Source organism: Bubalus bubalis, chromosome 6 (genome assembly GCF_019923935.1).
Source record: "Bubalus bubalis isolate 160015118507 breed Murrah chromosome 6, NDDB_SH_1, whole genome shotgun sequence".
Taxonomy (NCBI): Eukaryota; Metazoa; Chordata; class Mammalia; order Artiodactyla; family Bovidae; genus Bubalus; species Bubalus bubalis.
Genome location: NC_059162.1, coordinates 109,311,859 through 109,337,838, shown reverse-complemented (window position 1 = coordinate 109,337,838; position 25,980 = coordinate 109,311,859). Strand labels below are relative to the sequence as shown.

General features: G+C 51.0%; 2 protein-coding genes and 1 non-coding gene across 22 annotated transcripts in view; 1 reads left to right on the top strand and 2 right to left on the bottom strand.

Annotated features, from left to right (window-relative positions):
* Positions 1–864: 864 nt before the first annotated feature.
* Positions 865–16,781, bottom strand: TRAPPC3 (trafficking protein particle complex subunit 3). 6 transcript variants are annotated; one of them, XM_006077588.4, is made up of 6 exons: positions 11,195–11,334; positions 3,507–3,617; positions 2,543–2,640; positions 2,202–2,301; positions 1,612–1,794; positions 865–1,162 (listed from the first exon to the last, which is right to left on the bottom strand). In XM_006077588.4, exons 2-6 carry the CDS (start codon positions 3,603–3,605, stop codon positions 1,043–1,045), a joined length of 600 nt encoding a protein of 199 aa, XP_006077650.3. In that variant the 5' UTR covers positions 3,606–3,617; positions 11,195–11,334; the 3' UTR covers positions 865–1,042. The 6 variants fall into 6 exon arrangements, with proteins under 6 accessions (XP_006077650.3, XP_006077652.1, XP_044801192.1 ...); XM_006077590.4 differs by lacking the exon at positions 3,507–3,617 and adding an exon at positions 8,394–8,427 and having other exon boundaries at positions 11,195–11,324; XM_044945257.2 differs by lacking the exons at positions 3,507–3,617; positions 11,195–11,334 and adding an exon at positions 16,580–16,781.
* TRNAG-CCC lies at positions 6,883–6,955 on the bottom strand. The gene has a single exon. It is a non-coding gene; the product is annotated as a tRNA-Gly (tRNA).
* The window catches only part of MAP7D1 (MAP7 domain containing 1), a 22,002-nt gene continuing 12,802 nt past the window's right edge, over positions 16,781–25,980 (top strand). For all 15 annotated transcript variants that reach the window (XM_025289088.3, XM_025289087.3, XM_044945255.2 and 12 more), the window contains exon 1: positions 16,781–17,161. In XM_025289088.3, coding sequence (XP_025144873.2) covers positions 17,116–17,161 — 46 coding nt within the window. In that variant the 5' untranslated portion in view covers positions 16,781–17,115. The remainder of the gene's footprint in view (positions 17,162–25,980) is intronic.

Genomic DNA, 25,980 nt, shown 5'->3' with positions numbered 1-25,980 from the left:
ACTTGTGGCCTTCTCCTAAAAATGGTATTACCGTGAATTAGATAATGCATACAAAGTGTTCAGTGCAGTGATGACCCTTGGTAAGCACTCATTACATGGTACCCTAACAAGGTTTTCATGGTCTTTCTAGCCAAATCCTCCAACATGGTGGCCAAGAACCCAGGACAGTCCATTTTAGGAACATCTGGGATACTGGTCTGCTTCTAGACTTTGCTACAGACAGTAGACTCAAAAATAACTCTGAAGGAGCCTCACTTGCTCCCAGGCTTCCCAGACTCTGGTCCACAGGGAGATGTGTTTCTGGATTAGATAAAATCAAGGTAGGGCACAGAACCCAGCAGGTCTCCACACCACACTGTAACAAAATTCCCAGGGCTGAGCAGAAAGAAAACAGGACATGATTGGGATTTCACTCAAGAATGTGTCTTTATTGAAGAATTTGTAAGAAAAAAAGATGGACCCTCTGTAAAAAGAGGAGATGTTGCCTCCAAACAGCAGGGAGGAATGAGAGACCTGGGTGGTTTCCCAGAAGTCAATGTTTCTGGCATGACCGGCTCCCCTTTCCTGGCAAGCACTGGAGGGTATCACTCCGGCCGGCCGGCAAATCCGCCCCGCCCCTCCCACCGTCTCCTCCCTGTCCGGTGAGTCCTGGACCCCCTACAGTTACTCACCAATGACTTTCTGAAGACCCAGGTATAGGTGTGCGAGGTTTGCCTCTTAATGGGGTCAGCGTGGGTTCTGCTTTGGAAAATTCAAACAGGAATGTAAAATGGTTGGAGCTCCTTCTAGTCCAACCACGGATGACTACATCCAGCCCCTATGAAGGGAAAGGGAGCACAGAATTTCGCTCCTGAATGCGCACACTTGTAGGTAAACAGACTATATCACAGTCTGCTCTTTATTAACATGGAGAATGGAAAGAAGGTTAGAAGAATATATAACATCCGTTAAAGAGTCACTGAATTCTCGAAGGCAGAAGGAGCACTGAGGCTGTCTGATCCAACAAGTGCTCCTGCTGGCTGCCCTGAAGTCCTGGGGATGGTCATTCCTCTCCAGCTGGGAGGTTGTCCTCAATCCGCCTGATGAACCTCATCCGGATTTCTGTCACACCATCTCCTTTCAGGGTGTCCTGGACAAATTTGGCCTCCACAGCCATCTGGACCTGGGGGACAGTGTGAAAATGAACGGGCCCCTGTGAAATCACTGGGGATGCAGCTGTGACTGCCTCACCTGGAGCAGCCTAGACAAGGGGGCTGGTTTCCACAAGGACAAGGTTGCTAGCTCCTGTGAAAACGGCAGTGGCCCCGACCCAACGGGAGACTTAGAAAGAACACTCGCAAATTAAACTGCCACCAGATAAGCCAATCTGGGAATGGATGCTCCTGGGCTTTGGGGGCTGACAGCACGGCCTCCCAGCCTAAGCAATGAGGATCACCGCCACGTAGAGGTCTCCAACTGGGATCCTGTGCTTGGCAGCCTCACCGCCTCCAGCAGCGAAGTGCCAGGTGAGCTCTAGACCCTTCTTTTCACTCTCATTCATTCATTCAAGCATGTATTAAGAAAGACCCTACCACCTTTCAGGTGTCTCAGAAGGAAAAGAGCTGCACTCACCATCTCCAAGGCTCCTCGCAACACCCCACACAAGAGATTGGAATAAATAAGGGATGAGTGGTTATCAGGAAGTTCCACGAAGTCCACCAAGGGATTATTTTCCAAAATGAGGGAGAATTCGTCACCAGCTGGGCTCCAATTGGTGATGCTTGGAGTGATGCCCAAGTACATCTTGAATGCCACCTGTCAGGAGACACACAATGGCACTATGGGAAGAGCAGGAGGGGCTGTGCACCAGGGAAGGTGAAGTGATGGGACCAGAAAGGAGACTTAAGTGGCTCTGGAAAAAAACTGGGGCCTCCACAAGACACTGAAGCTTCAGGTATTCAGGGCAAAGAAGGAAAAGCAACTGTGCATAACTCCACACCCCTCTCCTTCCAGTGGGGCTTTAATCCACAGGGATGCTCCCAACCATTCTTCCCTTTTTCATTATCTGTACTATTCTTAAAACCACCAGGAAGGCTTCTTTGGCCCAGACAGCTGCCTAGCTATTCTTCTGGAATACTAAGGGCCTCTCTAAGGGAGAGGGTGGTAAGCAGTGCCTTCCAATGACAATTCTTCAGCATGGCCTGGTGGCCCAGGACAATGACCTTGGCAATGACATCTGCAGTTTCCCGAAAGTCATGGCACCTCCCGACGTTTGACCGTGCCAAGAAATCTTCAATCAGTCGGACTCCAATGTTATAGCCCCTGGAAGAAATGAGAGAACCGACTATATTATGGGGTCTGAATGTCTTATGTCTGCATGTAATGCTGTTGGTGGTAAGGGACAATGAGGACATCCCCAAACCTCCCAATAAATAAGCAGTGGAAACAGCACCCGAAGGGTTGGCTGTGACAGAGGACCTTGTTCTGGGCTCTTAAGGGACCACGGAGATTCGGTGTGCTCAGGAGTCCCATTCCTGTCTCTCCCACAGAGGAGCTCACTCACATTTTGTCCAGCTGTTTATTCACATCTTCATCATTTTCATAGTCCTTGCAGAGCTGGGTAACTAGAGCCCCGTAGGTCAGGGTGAAGAGCTCAGAGCTCTAAAAGAGATTGAAAAGGCAGTCAAGAGCAAGCCACACAAAAGAGAAAGTGTGGTGAGAGTCTAGATCAGCCTCAATGCACCTGGCAGAATTCAAAGGAAGGTTACTGGTGTCCGGTGGGAAAGAGCATCATCCTCTGTGGAGCAGCCAAAGACTCTGGCTCCCCAGGGTCAATGCGACAGGGCTGCAACCAGACCCACTAGAAAATGGGCTGAGAAAGGTGCCTCATCCACTAAGCGGTCACCCTTCCAACACACTGAGGTGACTTCTGCTGACCCAGGACCCCACCACAGCTGCCAAGCCTAGCTGCACTCGTAAGGCCCCATCCAGGAGCAGCAGAGGAGCAGGGAGGAATGAAGTGCCGGATGACGTCCACTGCGCTAGTGAAGACCCCTCAAGTCACCAACGGGAAAAAATAATGTTCCTCTTGACACAGTCAAGTGTTTGCAGAAAAGGGGTAACTGAAGGAAATACAACCTCTTCTGTGCCTGGAACACAATATTGACCTGGACTGGCTTCTATTACAACCACAGTTAGAATCACAGAATCTCTTTCTCAGATAAAGAATCCTGTCACCTACCTACCAAAAAACAGAGAGATGGGAAGGTGAAAGGAACAGCAAATACCAAGACTATAGAATAAAAGCAGCAGGTTGGAGCAAAGGCATTATCAAAGTTAAAGTGAGAAACGTGTTAACATCTGGGTCAACGTACTTACATAGAAGTAAGGCTGAAAATCAAGTGCCACCCAAGCAGTCCCTTCTGCATGGAGGCTTATCAGACTTGCAGCAGAGCACCTTTCTGTCTGCAAGTCTTCTGGGGAAGATAAAGTCAAAGCCCAGACTCCCAGAACCCATTGTTCCTCACCTCATCCTCAGGCCTGGCGATGAGGTCACTGCAAGAAGAGTAAAGCGAGTGCCTTTTGCTTACATAGTGCATTCTATTTTTCATTATCTCAGTTTCCATTCCACACTAACTCTGTAAAGCATAAAGGGCAGGAACCAATCTGGTTTTAGAGATGAGGAAACTGAGCCTCAGAATGGTTCAGTAATTTGTCCAAGGACAGCAAATTATTGACAAAAGTAATCGGGGAGACAGAAACCGGAAGTTTCTAAGCCACTGTTCATTCTGCTCCCTGTTCCCCACAACTGCAGTATTAATCACTCCCCCCCCAAAAAAACAAGATAGCTGTGCTACGGAGTCAAAGAGAATCAGCTTCTGAAAAAGTAAGCTCTCTGAATTCAACTAAAACAGATCAGGGTATCTCCAAGATCAGGGTATATTACCAAGTATGGCAGTTAAAGGGGAGCTATTAAGCAGAAGAATGATTTTTAGTAAAGTTAAGGGTTTGGCATTAGAGTGGCCTGGGCGTGAATGGATGGAGACAGTCCAGCAGTAACCAGTCCATAGAGTTGGCGCCGCTGCATTAAATCAGGAGAGCTTTCCTTGCATTATTAATGAGTCCTTGGATGGAGAATCCAAGAGCCTTGCCCACCATGAAGCCAAGTAACATACATATCACGATGTTATTAAGCACTTTACACATGCAGCAGCCCCCAATTTATCAATAAGAAAAATCAAGGCCCTAAACAGATCTGTTGGTGCGCACAGAATCAAGAAGCCTGGAATCTGGGAATGGAATCTGACCCAGACTCTCCACAGCCTCTCTTAATTTCTAAGTTTATCTCCACTCAATTATGAACCAAGCCTATGTGGAATAGCTCATGACATAAACAGTGCACACCTTAAAAGGTCTTCAGATTTTAAAAACAGGAATGAGTTGTAGTGTAGGAAAAACCTTTCATTCAAGGCTTACTATGTACCAGGAACTACTAACAGGAGGGAAACAAGCAATAAACTGAATAAATAAACGGTGTGCCAGACAGTATAAGAGCCACGGAGGAAAATGAGCATAAAAGAAGATTAGTGAATATTTATGTTCACCTATATGTGTTCTTGCCTGGATAATCCCAGGGACGGGGGAACATGATGGGCTGCTGTCTATGGGGTCGCACAGAGTTGGACACGACTGAAGCGACTTAGCAGCAGCATATGTGTATGTGGGGGGTGTCAATTTTAGATAGGGTAGTTAGAAAAGGCCTCATTAAGATGATGGTTGTACAAAGACCCGAAGGTAATCAGGGAAAGCCATGAAGATATGTAGGTAAAAAAATTGGAAGCAGCAAGTATAGGCCCTGAGGTGGGAGTATGTCTGCTATGTGTGAGACACAGCTAGGAGAGCAGTGTGGCTAGAGATGAGTAAACCCAAGAGAAAACAGGAGAGGAACTCAGAGAAGTGACGAGAGGCTGCAATCTGAAGACCCGTATAACTTAAGGTTCCACGGTACCATAAAGGTCACATAATTCAACCAGCCCCATTTCATCACTGAACATAAGCACATTCTTCCTCCCAACAGAAACAGGAATCTCTTCTCAAAACTTCTACTTTCAGACTGCTTTAATTATGTTTAATAATAATGATGATTAACATTTATAAAACTTTTTTAGAGCATCTTCAGAGACAGTTACTTATTGATCTTCACAACCACCATGAGAGGTCAGCAAAATAAACACTATCTGTCCCCATTTTACAGGTGATAGGTTAGTACCTGAGACTCACTCTTCTTAGTGCTGAGCACTGTCCTGTGAAAGTTATGAAGTCATCCTAAGTCACTGCTTAATCTCCCTGAACATCAGCTTTTCCCAGCTGTACAGGGGTGACAACATTATCTGCCCTTCAGGATTATCAGTGAGATAATGTGTGTAGAGTGCCTGCCGCATAGTACCTACTCAAGGAGTAGGTACTGTAGGATTTCCCTAGCAGTCCAGTGGTTAAGACTCCGCACTTCCACTGCAGGGGGCATGGGTTCGATCCCACATAGGCCAAAAAAAAAAAAAGTAGATGTTGTTATTTTTGTTCTTAAACTGCTTCTCTGTGGCATGGTGCCAGAAAGCACTCTGAACTAGGTTCAAAGAGGGAGATTCTGAATCACTATAAAGAACTTTAAAGCAATTAGTAAGGCATATAGAAGGATACAGGGTTTATGTCAGAAGACCTGATTCTAAGTATAGACTTGTCACTGGCCAAAAGACTTTAGCTAAGTCACTTCACTCTGCTGAACTTCAATCTTTTCCAACAAAAAAGTAACAGTGAAATCTGTTGTGCCAATCACAGGGTTGATGGAAGGGGAGGGTCTAATGAGATAATGGACTTAAAGATGCTTTGCAGACCAAGAAACCACAGGAGTGATTTCATGCTGGCAAAGTCCAATACTTCAGGCACCCTGTGCAGAGTAAGTTAAGCCAAACCCTACCCTCAGGTAAGCTACTGTACTGGACGGTTCTCAGGCAGCTTTGTAGTCAGTGCACCAAACAAAACATCCAAACTCTTTAGGGGGCTAACCTTTGGAGCTAAAGTTCCAAGATACTTATTAAGAGTCATACTTACTATTTTTGTCAACACAAGTAATCCAGTGTGACTGCCCCGCAAGATGCTAGGGAAGGAAGGTCACTAACAGGACTGAGTCCCTCCCTCTTCGTCACTCTCCATCCTCCTGTCACAGAGATTCTGAGGGCTGCTACTCAAGTAGTAACTCACCTGAGCTCTGGAGAATACAGTCACAACACAAAAAACGGGCAGGCCTAAACACACAAAGGTTAATTAATATCTTTACTAATAAAAATGCCTGTGTGCTGACCATTTTGTAGTGTATAGTGTTGCTGTTGCTGCTAAGTCGCTTCAGTTGTGTCTGACTCTGCGCGACCCCATAGACAGCAGCCCACCAGGCTCCCCCGTCCCTGGGAATCTCCAGGCAAGAACACTGGAGTGGGTTGCCATTTCCTTCTCCAATGCATGAAAGTGAAAAGTGAAAGTGAAGTTGCTCAGTCACGTCCAACTCTTAGCGACCCCATGGACTGCAGCCTACCAGGCTCCTCCGTCCATGGGATTTTCCAGGCAAGAGTACTGGAGTGGGGTGCCATTGCCTTCTCTGTGTATAGTGTTAGGTTGGTGCAAACGTAATTGTGGTTTTACATTGTTGAACTCTGCTGTTTGATACTGGAATACATTCTTAAATAAATGTGCTTATGTTATACATCATTTTAACGCACATCTCTCACTTTATGATTTTTTGCTAATGACACTACTTGGTGTTTATTTTACTATTTTTTAAAAATATTTATTTGGCCGCTCTGGGTCTTAGTTATAACATGTGAGCTCTTGGTTGTAGCATATGGGATCTAGTTCCCTGACCAGGGATCGAACCTGGGCCCTCTGCATTGGGAGCTCAGAATCTTAACCACTGGACCACCAGGGAAATCCCTTATGTTTATTTTAGACTAGGAAAATGAGGTTACACAAAAAGCAAATTCGAGCGATTTTCTTATTCAAGTTCAAAATGGGTCATAAAACAGCAGAGACAACTCGCAACATCAACGCATTTGACCCAGGAAGTGCTAATAAATGTGCAGTGCAGTGGTGCTTCAAGAAGTTTCACAAAGGAGACGAGAGCCTTGAAGACGAGGAGCCGGTGGCCAGCCATCGGGAGCTGACAAGCGTGCAACGGCAGTGACCGATGGAGAGGACCATCAAGGCTCATCCTGTCGTAACTACACGAGAAGCGGCCAAAGGACGCAGTGCCAACCATTCTACGGTTCAGCATTTGAAGCAAAGTGGAAAGGTGAAAAAGCTCAGTAAGTGGGTGCCTCATGAGCTGAAAATCAAAAATATCATCATTCTGAGGTGTCATCTTCTCTTACTCTATGCAACAACAATGAACCATTTTTCAGTCAGATTGTGATATGTGATGAAAAGTGGATTTTATGTGACAACCAGTAACAGCCAGCTCATTGGCTGGACCAAGAAGAAGTTCCAAAGCACTTCCCAAAGCCAAAACTGCACCAAGAAAAGGTCATGGTCACTGTTTGGTGGTCTGCTGCCTGTCTCTTCCACTACAGCTTTCTGAATCTTGGCGAAACCATTATATCTGAGAAGTACGCTCAGCAAATCGATGAGATGCACCGAAAACTGCAACGCCGGCAGCCGGCATCAGTCAACAGAAAAGGGCCCAGTTCTGCTCCAAGGCAACGCCCGACCACATGTCGCACAACCAGCGCTTCAGAAGTTGAACGAATGGGGCAATAAAGTTTTGCCTCATCCGCCACATTCACCTGACCTCATTCAACTGACTACCACTTCTTCAAGCATCTCAACAGCTTTTTGCAGGGAAAATGCTTCCACAACCAGCGGCAGGCAGAAAATGCTTTCCAAGAGTTTGTCGAATCCCAAATCACAGATTTTTATGCTATAGGAATGAACATGCTTATTTCTTGTTGGCAACAATGTGTTGATTGTACAACCAAACAGTGTGTTGGTTCCTATTCTGAACTCTGCATCTCCCACAGCGCTTTACACAGAGCAGGGACCCAGGAAAAGTTTGCTAGACAAATGGGTTGTTTCTGTTTGCACAGATTAAAAGCAGAGATCTAATTCCTTGGCCATATTAACCATTTACGTGTTTAATAAAGATGTGTTTGAGCCTAGTTATGATGATTTAAAATTCACAGTGCAAAACCGCAGTCCAAACAAAAAATTATGTTTGCACCAACCTAATCACATTGAATCACTGTGTGCACATGGAACTAACAGTGTTGTAGATAAACTTTAATTTAAAAAGGAAAAGGATGCTGGAACTTCCCTGGCGGCCCAGTGCTCCGGACTCCATGCTTCCACTGCAGGGGGCGTGGGTTCAGTACCTGGTAGGGTAACTGAGACTCCTCAAGCTGCTTGCTGTGGCCAAAAATAAATAAAGATAGTGAAACTGATGTTTATAGCAATGAAGACACTTGCCCAAGGTCACACAAGCAAGCAGTGAAGCCAGGGCTCAATCCCAGACACGTCTATGCACCCGGCATTGTATATTTTTTGACCTCTCTAATAGAGGACTGCTTCTCAGGGTTGGGGACTAGGACTTCAACTCTACATTTCCCACAGCGCTTTACACAGAGCTGGGACCCAGGAAAAGTTTGCTAGACAAATGGGTTGTTTCTGTTTGCACAGATTAAAAGCAGAGATCTAATTCCTTGGCCATATTAACCATTTACGTTTCGGAAGGGTTAACTGGGAACACAGCAATTAGAAGGAGACTGGGCTGACTGGGAAGTGGACTGCTAGAGGCGGAGGCTCCCCAGACAGACAGGAAAGAAGGGGAGCATGTCAAAACCAGGTGGCTACAAAGAGGATCACGTGACAAGCCTGAGGTTGGTACCGACAGGAACTGAATGACAGGGGGCACCAAACCCTCACGCCACTCATTTAACACAGACTGCCTGGTGCCAAGCACCGTTTTAGGAGCTGGGAGTACAGCAGTTAACAAATCAACCCTTGCTCTCGTAGAGCTACATCTCATGGGGCGACTATAAGTAAACAAGTAAATACATAATTTATAATGAAGCATTTTAAATGAAACAGACAGTGCTTGAAGAGAGACAGAGTAAGGGGATTGAGAACCAGTCAGGAGGTCAGGGAAGCCCTTTATGAGGAGGTGACCTCTGAGTACCTGTAAATGAGGTGAGGAGGAGCTAGATACTCTCTGGGGGAAGGTTCCAAGCAGAGACCATAGCAGTAGCAACACTCTTGAAGCAGGAGTGCACTGATGCCGGTCCCTAATTCCCTCAATTCACCAAAACTAAGTGAATACTGAGGGTTGTGGGGTGGGGGCTGAAGGTTCCTGCTAAACTTGTATTAAAAGTTTCAATGTTGGTTTCAAGTTTTAAAAAAAGATAGGAAAAAGAGTTAGATATGAAAACTAAACAGGAAGGCTTCTGATATCTGCTCATAGAGGAAAAGGAGAGGAAAATAAACATTTACGATGTCCCTTGCATTTTACACTGTTATCTCACTTAATCCTGCTGCTGCTGCTAAGTCGCTTCAGTCGTGTCCGACTCTGTGTGACCCCACAGACAGCAGCCCACCAGGCTCCCCCGTCCCTGGGATTCTCCAGGCAAGAACACTGGAGTGGGTTGCCATTTCCTTCTCCAATGCATGAAAGTGAATCCTAGAAAGGCATTATTTCCCTACTGTATAAATAAGTAAACTGAAGACCAATCATGATTCCAACAAATATCCATGCTTTTTATAATACATCAGGGGTCACCAACCTCTGGGATCTAAGGCCTGATGATCTGAGGTGGAGCTGATGTATCAACAGAAATAAAGTGCACAATTATGTAAGGCACTTGAACCATCCCCAAGTCACCCGCACCCCCACACCCCATGGAAAACTGGCAAACTGGCCTCCATGAAACTTGTTCCTAACTCCAAAAAGGCTGGGGACCACTAACCTGCATGACACTACTGCCTAGCAAAACACTCTTCTTCCTTTTTCTTATTTCCTCCAAAACAGGAATTCTTAACTTTATGATTCACAGAGTATTTTCGGGGGCCCACAAGTTCCCCCAAATGTAAGTAAATGTCTGTTTATGTTTGTCTATTTACTATTCCTGGGGAGAAGACCTACAGCTATTATCAACTTTTCAAAAGAGATCCGACAGAGAAAAAGTACAGCACTACTCTGGAGTCACAGGGCCTCCTGCTGCCCGTATTTGGTGGCTGTTCCTGGCGTAAGATACAAAGGTGTAATGGAAGTTTGGTCATCTTCTGTAGAGCTGAGTGTCAGCAAAAGGCTGCAGATCTGCCCTGCATGCGACCTTCAATAACTCAGTTTGTAAATCGGAAAATAAAGACAAATGGGCAATTCTAGAGGAAGTACGAAGATGCCAAAGAAAACAAACACCTGTCAAGAAATCCCCTTAGTTTGGAGAAAAACATCATCCACCTTACTTTCCAGGCCCAGCCCCCACCAGCAGCCAAACTTTCTAGGATAGACGGTGTCCCACTATTTCCAGGACAAGAAGGGAGCCTGTCCACCTTCACCAGAGGGGGACCACTTACGGCCTACTCTGGCCCACCCCTTACTCTCTTGCTTTCTGGTTAAATCAGTACCTGAGCATCTCACAATGCCCACGGCACAGTGTGGGAGACATTACAGTCCAGTAGTCTGAAGCATTAGCTTTGATGTCAGAGAGACTTGGGTTCAAATCCTAACTCGTCTTAGCTGTAAATAGGGGCAAGTTATGCAACCTGAGTTTTAAAGCGGCGATGTTATCATCCACCTGACGAGTTATTTTGCGGATTAAATGCGATAACAGACGTGAAGTGCTTGGCCCAGCGCCTAAGCAGTAAGAGAGCAACAGTGGGAGCTACTATTATTCTCGCCGTCGTTGTTGGTCTCGTACGCAATAGCACTCAGGTGGCGGGGGACGAGGTCTTCGAGCTCCTCCAGCGGCCCTCCAACCTGCCCCGCACCCGGGACGCTCCCAGAGTTAATCTCCGCTCTCGACCCACCAACGAGCCCCTTCCTTCCCTCCAGCTGAACCACTCCCTCCCAGGGCTGGTAGAAGGCGCCTTTCCAGTTGAGACTTGCACCCCGCGCTGGGCCCCTTCCCCAGAACACCTCCATTCCGCCCCACCCGCCGAGGTCACACGCTCCGGTTACCATTTTCTTGCTCTCGGTGCCACGGTTCGCCTGCCTCGACATGGTGCCGGCCGCCTTACCCTGCCTCGCCACAGATTCACTCGGCAACCCCTCCCAACACTGCTCGACCCAGCTAGCTGCCCCCTCAGCGTTAAGGATCGACCGGCACCGACTCACCGCGCCTGCGCAGCTGGCCGCGAGGCACCACGGGACTCGTAGTCCGGCAGACGAGGGTAATTCCCGCGCAATAAACGCCGGAGCACAGCACCCAACAGCCCCACTGGTAACACCGCCCCTTAGTGCAGCTCAACTACAACTCCCAGAATGCTCCGCGCACAGAGAACTCTTGTAACATGGCTCCCTATCGCCTGGTTTATGGCCACTGGGTGGCGTCCGCAACTTGCAGTAATCTTGTATCATCCACACAATTCTTTCCCACCCTGCCTAACCCTCACTCTGATGCTCCGCAAATTCCTCCCGTCAGGGATGGTCTTGGAAAGTCCCTCTTTCAAACTAGCTTCTTCCGCTGTTGCTGCAATTCAGAGCCAGAAGCTCCCAGGATGTCCCAGAAAACTGGCCATGGCTCCTACACAGATCTGGCTTCTTCTTTACAAAAATATTTGATGACCACCTACTATGTGGCAAGCATTTCACCAGTGACTTTCTCTTCGAACCGTCATCTGTCCCCAAACCCCAAAGGCAGCGAGCACCTGCATCCTACCACCGTGGCTTCCTAATGAAATATCCAGTCTGATAAAGTTCAGGTCAATTTCTCCCTCTCTCTTCTCTAGAACAAGACTGGTTGGTTCCCAGAAAAGAAAGATCACTGGCGTTGGTAGCAGCCAGTTCTGGATTTTAATCCTAGCTTTGCCATTTTAGGCAAATTGCTGGCTCTCTCAGTTGTTGTGAAGATTGGTGAGACATGCATGCAGAGCACTTGGCACAAAGTAAATGTGCATTCCCTTTCTTTCAGCCACTTTCTGAAAACACAGCCCAGCAAACAGGCCCCAGAAATACGAGGGGAATGAGCTGGCCACACCCTCACCCATCACCAAGGGGAAGTCCTACAGTCCCTGACCATAGTTCTTTGGTTTCAGCTCCAACCATCCCTGCCTGGCTAGTCAGTTCTGAGAGGACTGTGCTATGAGTCCCTGAGCCCCGTCTTCTGACTTAGGCCTGGTAGCCTGACTGGCAGCTGCATTCTAGCCCCTAGTCTTCACCATGACAACCAGCCCGACCAGACTTGAGCCATCCTGGCTGGGGAAGGCTGGGGGGCCCAAGCTGCTCCGCCTGAAAACCAGTACCCAAGATTCCCCCAGTCTGTCCCTCTCGCTGCAGAACCAATTATTATTATACTCTTCCCCCTGTGGCACAGACCTGCTGGGGACTCTCTAGAGGCAGTGACCTTTGACTCTCTGTCCTGTGTCAGTGCCTGGGCTGAGAGCTCTGGGAAGGAGCGTGAGGGTCAGTTGGGGGTGGGGATGAGAGCGCAGGGGTGGGCTAGCCCTCAGAGGCCAGCAAAGTTAGAGAAGAACCTCCTGCGTTCCCAGGAGAGGACAGCTGAGGTGAAAGCTGCAGTTGGCTGGCCTGTCTGTTGGTCTGGGCTCCTCCCTGCCGGCTGCCCTTGGCTGCCCACAGAAACCTGAGTCACAGTCACAGCCAGCCACTCGACCCCACCCAGCCTGCTGTCAGGCCAGGCGGGTCTGGAGAGACTGAAGGCGGAGCCTCTCCCTGCCCATCTTACAGCCTCTTGAGATTCTTCCCCTCTCTGCCTGTGATTCCTCCTTCTGGCTTCTTTTTCTTTGGGACTCCTCCTCCAAGAGAGAGTCACCAGTCCTGAATCAAGGGTGGGGGCGGGGTCCATCTCAGGCTAATCTAAAAGATCTCCTCCTGGCTCCTTAGTAACTTCTTCAAGGGCTCTCAGTCCCAACTCCCAATCCCTCTCCATCACCTCTTGGGGGCCAGGACATTTAAGAACAACAGGCACCCCCCTCCCCAGCCTCAGCCTGGCTCCTTATCCCAGGAAACTAATGCAGCAGGGACAGCCCCCCATCCCTAGCAGGAGCACCAGAGCCCCCAGTCCCCCCCACCCCCCCCACCCCCACCCAAGAACCCAAAAGGTTGAACCTATTTAATCCGGAATCTGAGTTCCTCCTCCCACCAATCCCTCTCTGTTACTTCCCCTCTGCAAGATCTGGAGGGAGGGAAGCCGTATTGCAGCTGGTGTCAACACTGGCCTTTGAGGACATTTCCCACCTCCAGCCCCAGGGAGTGAGCCCTGGAGGTTACAGTTCCCTAGCAGAGTGGTCTGGGTTAGAGATCCCTTCTTGCTGTTGTGCCTTGGGGGTAGGGTGGGTGTGAGAATCTGATGTCTGGTCTCTCAAGCTGCACCCACCATGAGGCCCCTCCTATTTCCTACTTGTGTACGAGTGGAGACAGCCTCCAGGGGCTTGGTCCCAATTCATATCTCTTTGTCAAATCACCCAGTGATTTCCTTCACCTCTTGGACAGATCCACTTTGGACCCTCCCGCACCTAACCTAGGAGGTTGTAAATGCTCTTGCTCCTGCTCTCCCCCTAGTGGGATCAGGAAGGGGACATATTTCAGTGACCTGACTCCTAGCCCAGCCCAGCCTCATGGTAAAACTGACAGCTCATTCAAGCCTGTTTCCTGAAGGGGGAGGGGACTGCCCTGGGCGTAGGGGAGGAACTAGGGAGACCACAGAGTTCCCGGCCCCTCACTGAAGAAGGCAGGGCATTCTCAGTCGCCAGTGATGCTGCAAGTGCCCTGCTTGCTCCTTCTCTGGGATGTCTAATGTTTGGGGGGGAACATGGAGCACTTTCACCCAGCCCCAAACTCAGAGATACCCACTCTAAATCTGATCAACTGCCAGGGCCTGGGATGCACCAAGGATCCTGATCAGTTAGGGGGCAAATGGAGAGGAATGCACTCCATCTGTCTCTTCCAACTGTATCAGTCACAGGACATCAGTGCTCTCAGGACTTCCTGTGGACCCACCAAGTGTGTAGGAAGCCTCCTGGGGCTGGCCGGGAGAACTGATCATCAAGTTGCCTGACAACTAGCATCTTGCCAGGAAGTGCAGGTGCCTCCACCCTCAGTCCAGGGAAGGGTTCCTCAACCTCAGTACCATTGACATTCTAGGGCTGATGACTCTGTTCAGGAGGTGCTCTGTGCATTGCAAGATGTTAAACAACATCCTGGTGTCTAAGTACTAGATGCCAGTAGCATCCCTAGTTGTGACAACCACAAATGCCTCTAAACATTGCCAAATGTCCCCTGGGGTGGAAAACTGCCTCTGGTTGAGAACCACTGAGTAGGCTAATGCTATACACTGACTCTTTGCAGGGCACTCCTCAAAGTCAATCCTAGACCATTAGACACAATGGAAGATTTCCAGTTCCAAAGCATTGCTCACCCTTCTCCTTCTGAAGAACCTTCAACAGCTCCCCAGTATCTACATTATGTAGTTCATGTTGCCAATTGGCATTCAAACCTTTTCTTATAGGCCATCCCTGGCCTATCTCTTTATCTTCAGTTACTGTTTCCCCCTCTACTATTCTTGAGCTCCAGGTAATGAAGGTATCTCACAATTCCCACCTATATATGTCTTTGTTCCTACTGTACTCTCAAGATTGTGGGTACAGAACCCAAATGGCTCTCCTATATTGGGTTCTGTTCATGAATTCTTGGTTTAATCACTGCCTGACTCAGTGTGGGCCTGGTAAGCTCTAGAAGATGCAGGCCCAGAGGTCTCTGACCTCACAAAGGACTCTACCTGGACTCTATCACCCACATGGTCCCCTCACCCTGCAGATAGGATGACTGACAACAAAGATGGGGCTCTGTTCCTCTTCCTAATCTACTTTTACTTCTGAATGCCCACCATCATACTTATTTCTTAAGCACTTCCTATGTGCCAGGCTCAGTGCTAAGCATTTCATCCATGTTGCATTATTTAACCTTTACAGCAAACCCATGATAGCTCACGGTATTATTATTTTCCTGATTTTTTAGGTGAGCAAACTGGGTTTCAGAAAAGTTAAGACAGTAGCTTAAGGTTACCAGCTCTAGTTGTAGGTCTTCTAGCATCATCCTTTTCTAATGTTTTTGGACTGGGGAAGGCCCTCCTTGGCTCTGGAAGAGGGTTCAGGCCTTCAGCTACTCACTCCTCCTAGGACTGTTTGCTCCCAGGTTGCCTGAGACCCAGACCCTTTTGTTCCCAACCTTCTCCCCTTAAATGACTGCTTTCTGGGCGTTCACTGGTTTAGTCCACTGGTAGAGTTAGCCTGCCAATGCAGGGGACATGGGTTCAGTCCTTGGTCTGGGAGGATTCTACATGCCGTGGGGCAACAAAGTCCATGTACCACAACTCCTGAGCCCCCACTCTAAAGTCCAAGCTCCAAATCAAGAGAAGGCACTGCAGTGAGAAGCCCACACACTGCAATGAAGAGTAGTTCCCACCCACAGCAACCAAGACCCAGTGCAGCCAAAAATAAATAAAATCAAAATAAAAAATAAATGCTTTCTGGAGTTGCTCAAAGGAAGAAGACACTAGTAAGAAAGGGGAGCAGGAGGACAACAGGTCACTGGGCCTCATCTCTGGGCGATGGAGAACTAGACAACTGACCTTCTGGAGGTCAGGACAAAGGGCAGGGATGGGGTGCGCAGGGCCCAGCTGCGCCTGCTCCTTCCGCCCCGTCAGTCCCTGCAGCAGCAGCATCGATCCACCTTCCCAGCAAGCTCCCCCCTCTCTGCCCAGGCTGGGCCTGACTTGGCTTGAGGCCCACCTCAGCTGGCACTAACAAGGGGATTGGGGGATCTACTTCCCGGGGCTGGGAAGCAGAACTACTTGGGGGAGGCGGGTCAGAAGGAACTCACTCCCTCCTTGGCAGAACACAGGGAAGAAAATCCTTCCCGGGTAGATGAGGGGGGTCATCCGATGAGTCTAGGGGAGGTTTAGGGCCAGGACCACCCAGTTCGGAGCCGGGAGAGACCCGGAGCAGATTAGAGACCTGGGTAAGGCGGTGGTGCAGGCCTGTAATTACTCCCGGAGGAGCAGGGAAGACACAGCCCCAACCGTAGGATGATGCAGGAAGGGCCGCAGCAAGGCTCCCAGGCCGGGTCTCTCCCCACCCCAGCCATCACCAGGGGAGAGACAGCATAGCCCTTTTAGGGGTCTCCTTGTAACCCTCCAAGGCTCCCGACGTCCCTCGGGCGGATTTTGAGGTGGGTTTGGGAAAGACTGCTTATCTGAAGCTGCCGCCAAGGCCCCAGAGCCGGAGCGCGCAGGGTCCAGGGTGGGATGGGGGGGCTCCCATCCCCGCTCCCCTCCCCCCCCGCTCCCCCCAGTCCTAGCGGCGCGTGAGTCACCCGAGCGCTCCCTACATAGTCGCCTCGCGCTGCGGCGCGTACCAACGCGCGGCCGCAGGGGGAGGCAGCTCGACGGGCGTCCTCCGGGTGCCGTAGCGTCCCCTCCGCCGCGGCTGCAGGAGAGGCGTCCCCCGGCTCCAGGCCCCGGGCCCCAGGGCGGGGGCGCGGCGGGCGGGGCGGGAGCACGGTCCCCGGGCGCTGCGGGGGTGGCCCTCCCCGCGTCGCACTTGGTACGCGCCAGCCGCGAGGCCAGGCCCAGCCCGGGCGGTACAATAGGGTTGGGCAGTGGCCGCGACTGGGCCGGCGCCGGGCAGGCAGAAGGATCGAGGCCGGAGCCGACAGACACTGGGCAGCCGGCTACTGAGAGCCCGTAGGCTACCAGCCGAGCCAGCCTCGACCTTCGCCAGAGCTCCCCCAGCCTTCGAATCGTTGCCCGCCGGGCCGGGCCGGGCGTGATGCGCCGCGGGACCCCTATCCTGGCCGCTGGCCGCCGCCGCCGTCGCCGCTGAGACCCCCAAGACACCCCCCCCACCCCCAGTGACGCCGCAGCCATGGAGAGCGGCTCACGTTCGGAGCCGGGTACGGGCGCAGCCCCAGGTATGCCAGAGACGAGATGAGAGAAGGGGATGGGGGGCCTTGGAAAGGGCGAAGATGAAGCCGGCCCGCGCGGCGGGGACCCCTCCCCCGCCGCGCCCTCTGACCACTTGGAAGTTTAAAAATAAAGGCTGCAGCAGCGTCGGCGGCTCTGGGCCACCGGTGCATCTTCTGACAGCTGCCCCTCCCCCACCCCGGGCGCCGGGACGTCCTGGGCGTCGGGATCCTCGGGGCCCCCAATGTAGAGTTGATGTGACCCCTCCGCCCCAACCCAGTGCCACCTCGGCTGCCCGGCCCCTACCGTCCTCCCCGATCCACCCCAGGCCTCGTGTACTGAGCTGGGGCGTCTGTCCCCCTCCCATTCCTGGTGGGCACATGTGACCCCAGCCTGGACGTGTGTGTCGGGGGTTCAGATTCTCAGGCCTGAAGCCTTGCATACCGAAGCCTAGGCCCTGGCGCCCCCCGCCTCCCCACGCCCAGGCCCTGGCCCAGACCTCGCCCCCACCCCATCCCTCCAGCTGCCGCGCAAAGGGCCTGTTGCTGCTGCCCGCCGGCCGGGAGGGGAGGGAGGGGAGGGGGCGGTCTCTTAGCGGCGGCTGCCAAGTAACCCGCCGGATAAAGGCAGGGGGAGGGGGAGGCAGCATTGTTTGGGCAGAGGGCGGGAGCTGGGGAGTGGGCCGATTCCCCTGCAGCCTGGCCTACTCTGGAGCCCACCCAGTCCGATCTGGGGAGAAAGGGGACAGAAGTATATATCTCAGGGCCTGAGTGTTTCCCAGAGAATGGGGTGAAGGCTCGAGGCCGGCACCCCAGGGACCTGCCACATCATTCCTCAGCCTGAGGCTTCTGATACCAACCCCCCCACCCTTACACACACACACACACACACACACACACACACACACACACACACACACACACACACACACACACACACACACACACACACACACACACACTCTCCCACCCTCCCTCCCTCCCTCCCTCTTTCTCTCTTCAGGCCCCTGTCCATCAAAGCTCTCTCCCCTCTCACTCCACCAACCACCACAGTGCCCAGGACTTCTGCAAATCCCATTCGGATCTGGGAGCAGCTGATGAGGGGGTGGGGACAGGTTTCTGGTTGGGCCTGGGGTTGGAGGGAGGGATTTCTCTTTCTCTTTCTTCCTGGAAAGGGAGGGAGAAGCATGATTACTGAGGACCCAAGCTCTCTTCACTGACTCAGGGGGGAGGTGGCCCCAACCCCACACCTCCATAGAGTCCTAGAGCCTAATCCCGGTCACCTCCCTGCCCCCTGGGGCGTGGGCCCAGGATGAAACCAAGTCTGTGGGTGCAGAGCGCCCAGGACAAGGTGGAGCCGCTTGGTTGTGGGTGGGCTCCACCCCATGCCCTCATGGGTGTTTGGAGGGGACCCTGTGGGTGTGGGAGCTGGAGGATGCAGGGGGGAAGCCAGCAGACCCGCGTGGTTCAGGAGGTCTGTAGGCTGCGCTGGAACAATGGCACTTCGGTCTGTCTTGGCTCTGCTGAGCCTGAGAGGGGACACCCAGGGAGGCCTCGCCTGTGTCCATTCCATCCGCTTCCTGGCCCTCTGCAGCTGAGGGTCTCTGGCACCAGTGTGTACATCAGGGCCTGAGTGGTGGTGATTACTGGGCCAGAGAGGAGGGCTGGAGTGAGTGGCTGGTTTATAAGCAGGGCACTTGAATGGGATATCTGGATTGAATGTGAGGGCATGGGTGAGATGCTTGGCTGTGCTGGGGGGACCTGACTGTGTCTTGCACACCAAGTCCTGGATTGGGAAGGCTTCTACACACAGGGACTACCAGGATGGAGTTACATGAGAACTGGGGTCAGGATGGTGGCTGGTCTGTACCAGTTTCAGTTAAAGGTGACAAGGGCCCTGTGAGTCAGGAGCCTTCAGGGAGTAAAGGTGATGCCCACCGCCTGTGCCCTGTGAAAGTCTGAGGCATGGGTCTGAGACACTGAATACATATGATGTGCTCCCTGCCCTCTCTGAGCTCCCTTTGCACACTGAGCGTTAACAGGAGGCAACATGGAGTAGGGGACAGGTGTGGCCTGTAGCAAGTGACCTACCCTCTCCAGACAGAGTTCATACCCCCGGAAAATGGAGGTAGTGTTATCAACCTTGTGGGGTTAACATTAGAGGTTAGAGACGATGTACCTAAAGGAAGCTGGCACATGGATGCCTGCAATACAGTGTTATTACCATTACTGTGGTTATGCTCATCGGAAGTGGTGCCAGCAGGGAGGTACGAAATATGGAGAAAGTAGGGGCAGGAGTCGGGATTTAGTTTGCTTGAAAATATAGACTCTGGAATCAGTTTAAGTCTCCCCTTCATAACTTACTACTGTATGACTTATGTAAGTTGCCGAAGTCTTAAATTTTCTCATCTGTAAAAGGATAATAATTCTGGAAATGATCTCATAGAGACATTGGGATCATTAAATTAGAGAAGTACATAAGACATTTAGGAGAGGCCCTGGCAAATAGTTAATGCTCAGTAAATGCTATTCATTTTTGTTGTTATTATTTTTAATTCCTTTGGAGGCCTGAGGAGGAGATGGGATTAATTATAACTTCAGGAGGTAAATGTAGGCCAGAGAGCAAGGTGGAGATGAGTTCTAGACAGACATGAGACAGGGTGTATCGGGAACAGAGGGCCCCATACTTGAAGTGGGGCATTTGGAAATAGGAGAGAGACCCAGGGGGTGGGTGCAGCCATCCAGTGTACCTATATTGATGCCTGCTGTGTGCCAGCTCAGTCCTGGCTGTTCAGACGACAGGACAGGGAAGTGAATCCCAGTCACCACCCTCCAGGAACTCCCAGTGATGCAGTGGTTGGTGGAACCTGCTTGTGGAAGACTTCACAGAGGAGGTGTTTGAGGTGGACCTGAACTGATGAGAAAAAGATGGGCCGTCTCTGCACCTCTCCACATATAGCAGCCAGCCTGGCTGGCAGCTCCCACTGATAGCTTCTGTCCCTCCTGGGGCTGGTGGGCCCAGTAATGAGGCCTTAATGAGCCCCTAATGTGCAGTCACGCATATGCAAATAAGGAAGAAGGGGCACCAGGCCAGTTCACTCCCCCTCCTCCAGGGATGGGCATCAGCTGGTGGCAGAGCTGAGGGAGTGGGGAAGGAGCTGAAAGCAGGGCCCAGCCTGGGGTGGTGGCACTTGAGAGCCATCAGGGCAGTTCTCAGGCCTGACCAAGGTTGGGAGTTTGGCCACAAGCAGCTGGGAACCATGTCCTTGGGTCCCCACTGGGCCTTGGGGCCAGTGAAGCAGCCAGCAAGCCAGGCTCAGATAATGCAGCTTTGTTGGCGGTGGCAGCTCTGCCTGGCACTCCGGGGCACAGCCTTCAGTGTCTCCTCCATCACCTCTCAGCTGCAGCTTTTCCCCCACAAGGGAAGCAGAGAGGGTGGCGGCCACTAGAGAACCTGGTGCATGCGTGCTTAGTCGCTCAGTCGTGTCCGATTCTTTGTGACCCCAAGGGCTGTAGCCTGCCAGGCTCCCTGTCCATGGAATTTTCCAGGTAAGAATACTGGAGTGGGTTGCCATTTCCTGCTCCTTATCAATGACAAGAGGAAATAGACCCCCTGGTGATCCTACTGATCTCCTACTCTTATTTATCAAGGACCTTCTGTGTGCCAGGCATAGTGCTTAGCATGTCCAGTGCATTGTCTCATTTGATTCTCAAAACTATCCGGTATGGACTAGTATTATCCTCATTTTATTTATTTTTTCAAATTTTCTTTTTTCTCTTTGGCTGCACTATGCAGCATGTTGGATCTCAGTTCCCCAAACAGGAATTGAACCTGTACCCCGGGACCCCCTGCAGTGGAAGCACCGAGTCTTAACTACCGGACCACCAGGGAAGTCCCATATCCTCATTTTATAGATGAGGCTCAGAGAAGGAAGTAACTTGCTTAAAGTCACACAGCTAGGTGCTGGCAGAGGAAGGATTTGAACCCAGGTCCATCCAACTCTGAAGCCGGTACACCAAACCTCTATGCTGAATTAATCATGGCCAAGCCAGCTGATGATAGAGTCCGACTTCACTTTCCTTGCAGTGACTGGTCTTCTCTGGGCATCGTGGTCTTAGGAACCCTGTAATCTTTTCTCTGGGAGGCAGAAGTAGAACAGCAGGGCCCTGCATCCCCTATCCATCCTGCCAGGTTGGAATCTGAGCAAATCAGACCAGAAGGAGGCCCTGGACTCAGGCAGTGGTGACAGTTCAGCCAGCGGGCCATCCTCAGGCCTTGGCTTAAGGCCGGGCCTCTGCCCTCAGCTCCTAGGCCCCAGCGTGGGCAGCCCTGCTGGGGCTGAGGGAGGGCCGGGCTGCGGGATGGGGTCATTTCCTGCCGCCTAAAATAACAGGAAGTGGGTGCTCCTGATTGGAGGCTGGGAACAATGGCCGCCAACCGGGCCAGAGAGCTCCTCAGATCTGCAGTCTCCGACGGGATCCCAGCCTCATCACCCACAGAGGCAGCGAAGGGCCTGTGGCCCAGGGTCTGAGGAGTGCTGGTGCAGGTTGCCCCGCTGCTGGTTGCCTCCCTCTCAGAGCTGGCTCAGCTCTGTCCCGGCCAGGGGTGGTGCTGCCCCCTAAGGGTCCCCTCTGTCCCAGCCTCACCATCAGACATCTCCTAGGTTTGTCCTTCCTGCCCACCCCCATCCTCCCAGCCCCCGGCTCTCTCTAGGAGAGGAAACCCAGGAGGCCGCCCCCTTTGGGTCACAGAGCGAAGGTACAGACTTTCAGCCTGATTCGAGTTCTAAACCCAGCTTTGCTACTCACCAGCTGTGTGACTTAATCTCTCTGAATCTATTTCCTCATTTGTCAAATAGGGTAATAATATCAACCCCGTAGGATGGTGGTGAGGGTGAAAAGGACTGAAGTGTTAAGGGATTTACCTGACGCAGCATTAGCTGTTGCTACTGTTAACTGGGCTTTCCCTGGGCCCAGGTAGGAGTGCCTAGAGGGGCAGGGCCGAAGTGAGCTGGGTGACACACGCTGTCTGAGTGCTGTATGCATCTCTGAAGTTTCATTTGTGTCTCAAAGGGGGTGCTTGACTCCGTGTGTGTGTGTGTGTGTGTGTGTGTGTGTGTAGATTTCTGAATCCCAGCAGTAGGTCTGTTTTCCATATGAAACAGGAGAGAGAGAGAGAGAAAGGAACGTGTCTTGTCTCCCATTGTGTGGACGCTGTCCACACTGTCTGGTGTCTCCCGCTGTCTCTCTGCAATGTGTATTCTCTGTCTGTGTGTGTGTGTGTCTTTGGCCCTCCGGCAGCCTCCCTGTCTTCATTTGTCTGCTCTAGTGCAGCCACCTAAGGAGCTGCTGCGGGAGCCAGAAGGGCTCTGGCTCGAGGTGCTGACCTCTGCTGTCTGGGCACCCCCTCCCCTGGGCACACCCTTGCTCTGCCTCCTGGACGAGGACCATTGGCCCCCACCCCTGCTCAGGTGCCCCAGTTCTTGACTCCTGGTGGCCAGCCTGGGCAGGAGCCTACCTTCCCTGCATTCCTGCCCTCTGAGCTCAGTGCCTGCCTGCCCCACCTGCACCCTTCATCTTCAGGGGGGAAACCCACTGAATCACTTCCTTCTTCAGGGAATAGGCAGGAGCCTTGGGGAGGGGTTATGTGACACCCACCAGAAACAGTGTGACATAAGGGTTTTGTCATCAGACAGCCTTGGGCCCAGTCCTACTTCTGACACTGACGTGAGCAGTCACTTAACCTGTCTGAGTAAGTGTTCTTACCTGGGGAACGGGCCTTCCATAGCACTTTCCCTTGGGGGCTATAATAAGAACTTGAGGAGGTAAGGGTGAGTGCCTGGTTTACTGTAGGGCTTCAGCAAATTAGTTTTGTTTCCCTTCCTGGACTTAGGAGCTGGCCAGGCACACACAGAACTCTGATATGGTAGAGACATTTAGGGTTAGAGAGGCTAGATGTTGGAACAGCTAGGGGTTTTACTGTTTTATCCATCCACCCACCCATTCATCCATCCATCCATCTATTCCTCCATCCATCCATCCATCCATGTATGTGTTCATTAAGCAGACACAGAATTCCTTCTCTGCAGGCAGATCCTATATAAGGCTCTAGGCTGCAAAAAGGATTCTCTCCACTAGCCCTCACAGGGACAGCAGGTAGACTAAAAGGGCAGACTGAGTTATGGGTATTGTGAGAGGAGTTTTGGCCCAGGAGCAGTTGTTGGGGTGGGAGGAGGGAGGGATGAGAGGCGAGGACTGCCAGCACCCAGATGGTGGGGATAGGGAGTAAGCACCCTGAGACATGTGACCGGCCCTCCGAGAGACTTGGCCTTGATCTCTCTGCAGTCCCTCTTGGGTTTTTGGAGAAAACTAGACTAACTGATCCTGCAACCAGCTCCTGCACCTTTGCCTTGCCAATACTCTTTGTGCCAAGAAATGAATGCAAACTATCTGTCGCTTATCTAGTTCTTAACAAATACTTCTGGTCAATATCAATATCACAAAATAAAACCTCACAATTGGACACAGACCAAAATAAAGTGAGGTGGCTGAAGGATCGTATTTAATGATTGAAAATGGGAATAATCAGATATTGATTTAACCATGCCTAGATAATTAACCAAGGAATTCATTTGGCTTAACATAATTTGTTCCAAATAACACAGTCCTGATGACATTTCATCAGGGTTGGCATAATTCTCAGAAAAGTATTTGTATTCAGGATCAGTAGTCCACCAGGCCAGAAGAAGAGTTCCAAATGTGCTGTTTGCCTCCTGAGAGGTTTTTCCTGTTGAATTGCTGGAATACACACTCATTATTATTTTTATTAACTGCTCCCTGAGTACCTTAGTCCAGGAAGCTGCCCAAATTGAGATGGAATTGTATTGCCTCCCTTCAAGTGTTTATCCCTTTGCAATACATGGCCACACGGATCTGCTCACTATTAGGGTGAAAATCTCCTTCTCTGTGCATGTGCTTAGGCGAGGGTGGCTTTTAGTACAGTGATTTATTCTTATATAGCAGCATTCCGTGACTGTCTCCACGTACTGGGCACTGTGGTAGCTGCTGTGGCAAGCAGAGCAGATGTAACCCAGCCCTTAGGGGGAGGACAATAACCAAAAAACCAGACAAGGAAGTTTAAAATTGTAACAGTCACAGTGCTCCAAACAAGAGGCATGAAGCCATGACTCCATATAATGAAGGAATTTATCCTGTTCAGAGATGCCCAGGAAAGCTTCCCCAAGGAAATGATGCCTCAGCAAAGATCTGAAGGATGAATGAAAGTTAAGTAAGAAAAGAGAGAGGGGGAAGAGCTTGTGCAAAGGCCCTGGGGCAGAGGGAGTGTTCAAGGCTACCAGAATTAAAAGGTCAGTGTGGCTGGAGAATAGACAGCAAGTAGGGAGCAGAGGGGGTGCCTCAAGAGGTGTGGGAGAGGGAGGCGGGGACTTCAGACTGTGTTGGACTTGCATCCTGGGCTCAAGAATCTTGGTTTCTCTTCAGAACGATGAGAAGTTACTGGAGAGCTTCACGTGGGGAAGAGAACCATGACCAGATTTGCATTTGAAAACAATTACTTTGGCTGTTCAGTAAAGAGCAGAGCTGGAAAGGGTGCAGGTAGGATGGTGACGGAAGTTTGCAGTCATCCAGGGAAGAGAGGTGCTGATGGTATCTGCCAGGGAGGCGTTCATTGATATATTCATTCAACAAATAGCTGGGGAGCCACCTCCGTGCCAAGCTCTGTTGCTGTTAGAGACAGAACAGCTAAACAAAGTATAAACGAAAATGTGTGCCCTCATGGAGATTACCTTCTGGGGGTGGGAGACAGTGTTAAAGTGGTGCTAATGCTTACCGAGAATAACAGAGTTGGAACGAAAAGAATAACGGTTGGAGGACTTCCTGGTGGTCCAGTAGCTGAGACTCTGCGCTCTTAATGCAGGGGGTCAGGGTTTGATCCCTGGTCGGAGAACAAGATCCTACATGCCACAACTAAGACCTGATGCGGCCAAATAAAATAGATATAAAATAAAATTTAAAATATATGATATATATATGGAAACGGGAATGGCTGGGTTGCGGTTGACTGAGATAGGGAAAACTGGAGGAGGAGCAGGGATTTGGAGAGAAGGATCAGGAGTTCAGTTTGGGATGTTAAATTTGAGGCATCAGTAAGACATCCAGGGGTGTCAGGTAGGGAGTTGCATGTGGGGGGGAGAAAATTTTTGAAAAAAAAAGAATTCAGTTGGCAAGGGGAGGGAAACTTCCCCTACAGTTTGTAGTTTTAGAGGGGGTCAGGGAAGGCTTGGCCGAGAAGTGACGCTCAGGTAAAGACCTGAAGGAGGTGAGGGAGTAAGACATGCAGGATCTGGGGGCAGAGAATTCTGGCAGAGCAAACAGTGAGCGCAGAGCCCCGAGGCAGGAGCGTGCCTGGCACAAACAAGGAACAGTGGCCCGGAAGAGACGGAGCAGGGGGAGACAGGAGGAGGAGAGGAGGCCCAGAGGTAATGGGCCGCAGAGCACGGAGCCTGAAGGGCCTTGAAGGCCATCGGTTGCCTTTGGTTTTCCTCCCTTGAAGTGTGGGGCGTCTTTGGAGGATCTTGTCATCTCTCCAACCAGGAATTGAACCCGGGCCGTGGCAGTCAAAGCCTGGAATTCCAACTACTAGGCCACCAGGGAACTCTTAATCTGACTCTTTTTTTAAAATTTTATTTATTTATTTTAATTGGAGGCTAATTACAATATTGTGGTGGTTTTTGCCATACACTGACATGAATCAGCCTTGGGTATACATGTGTCCCCCGCCCCCCCATCCCAAACCCCTCTCCCCTGAC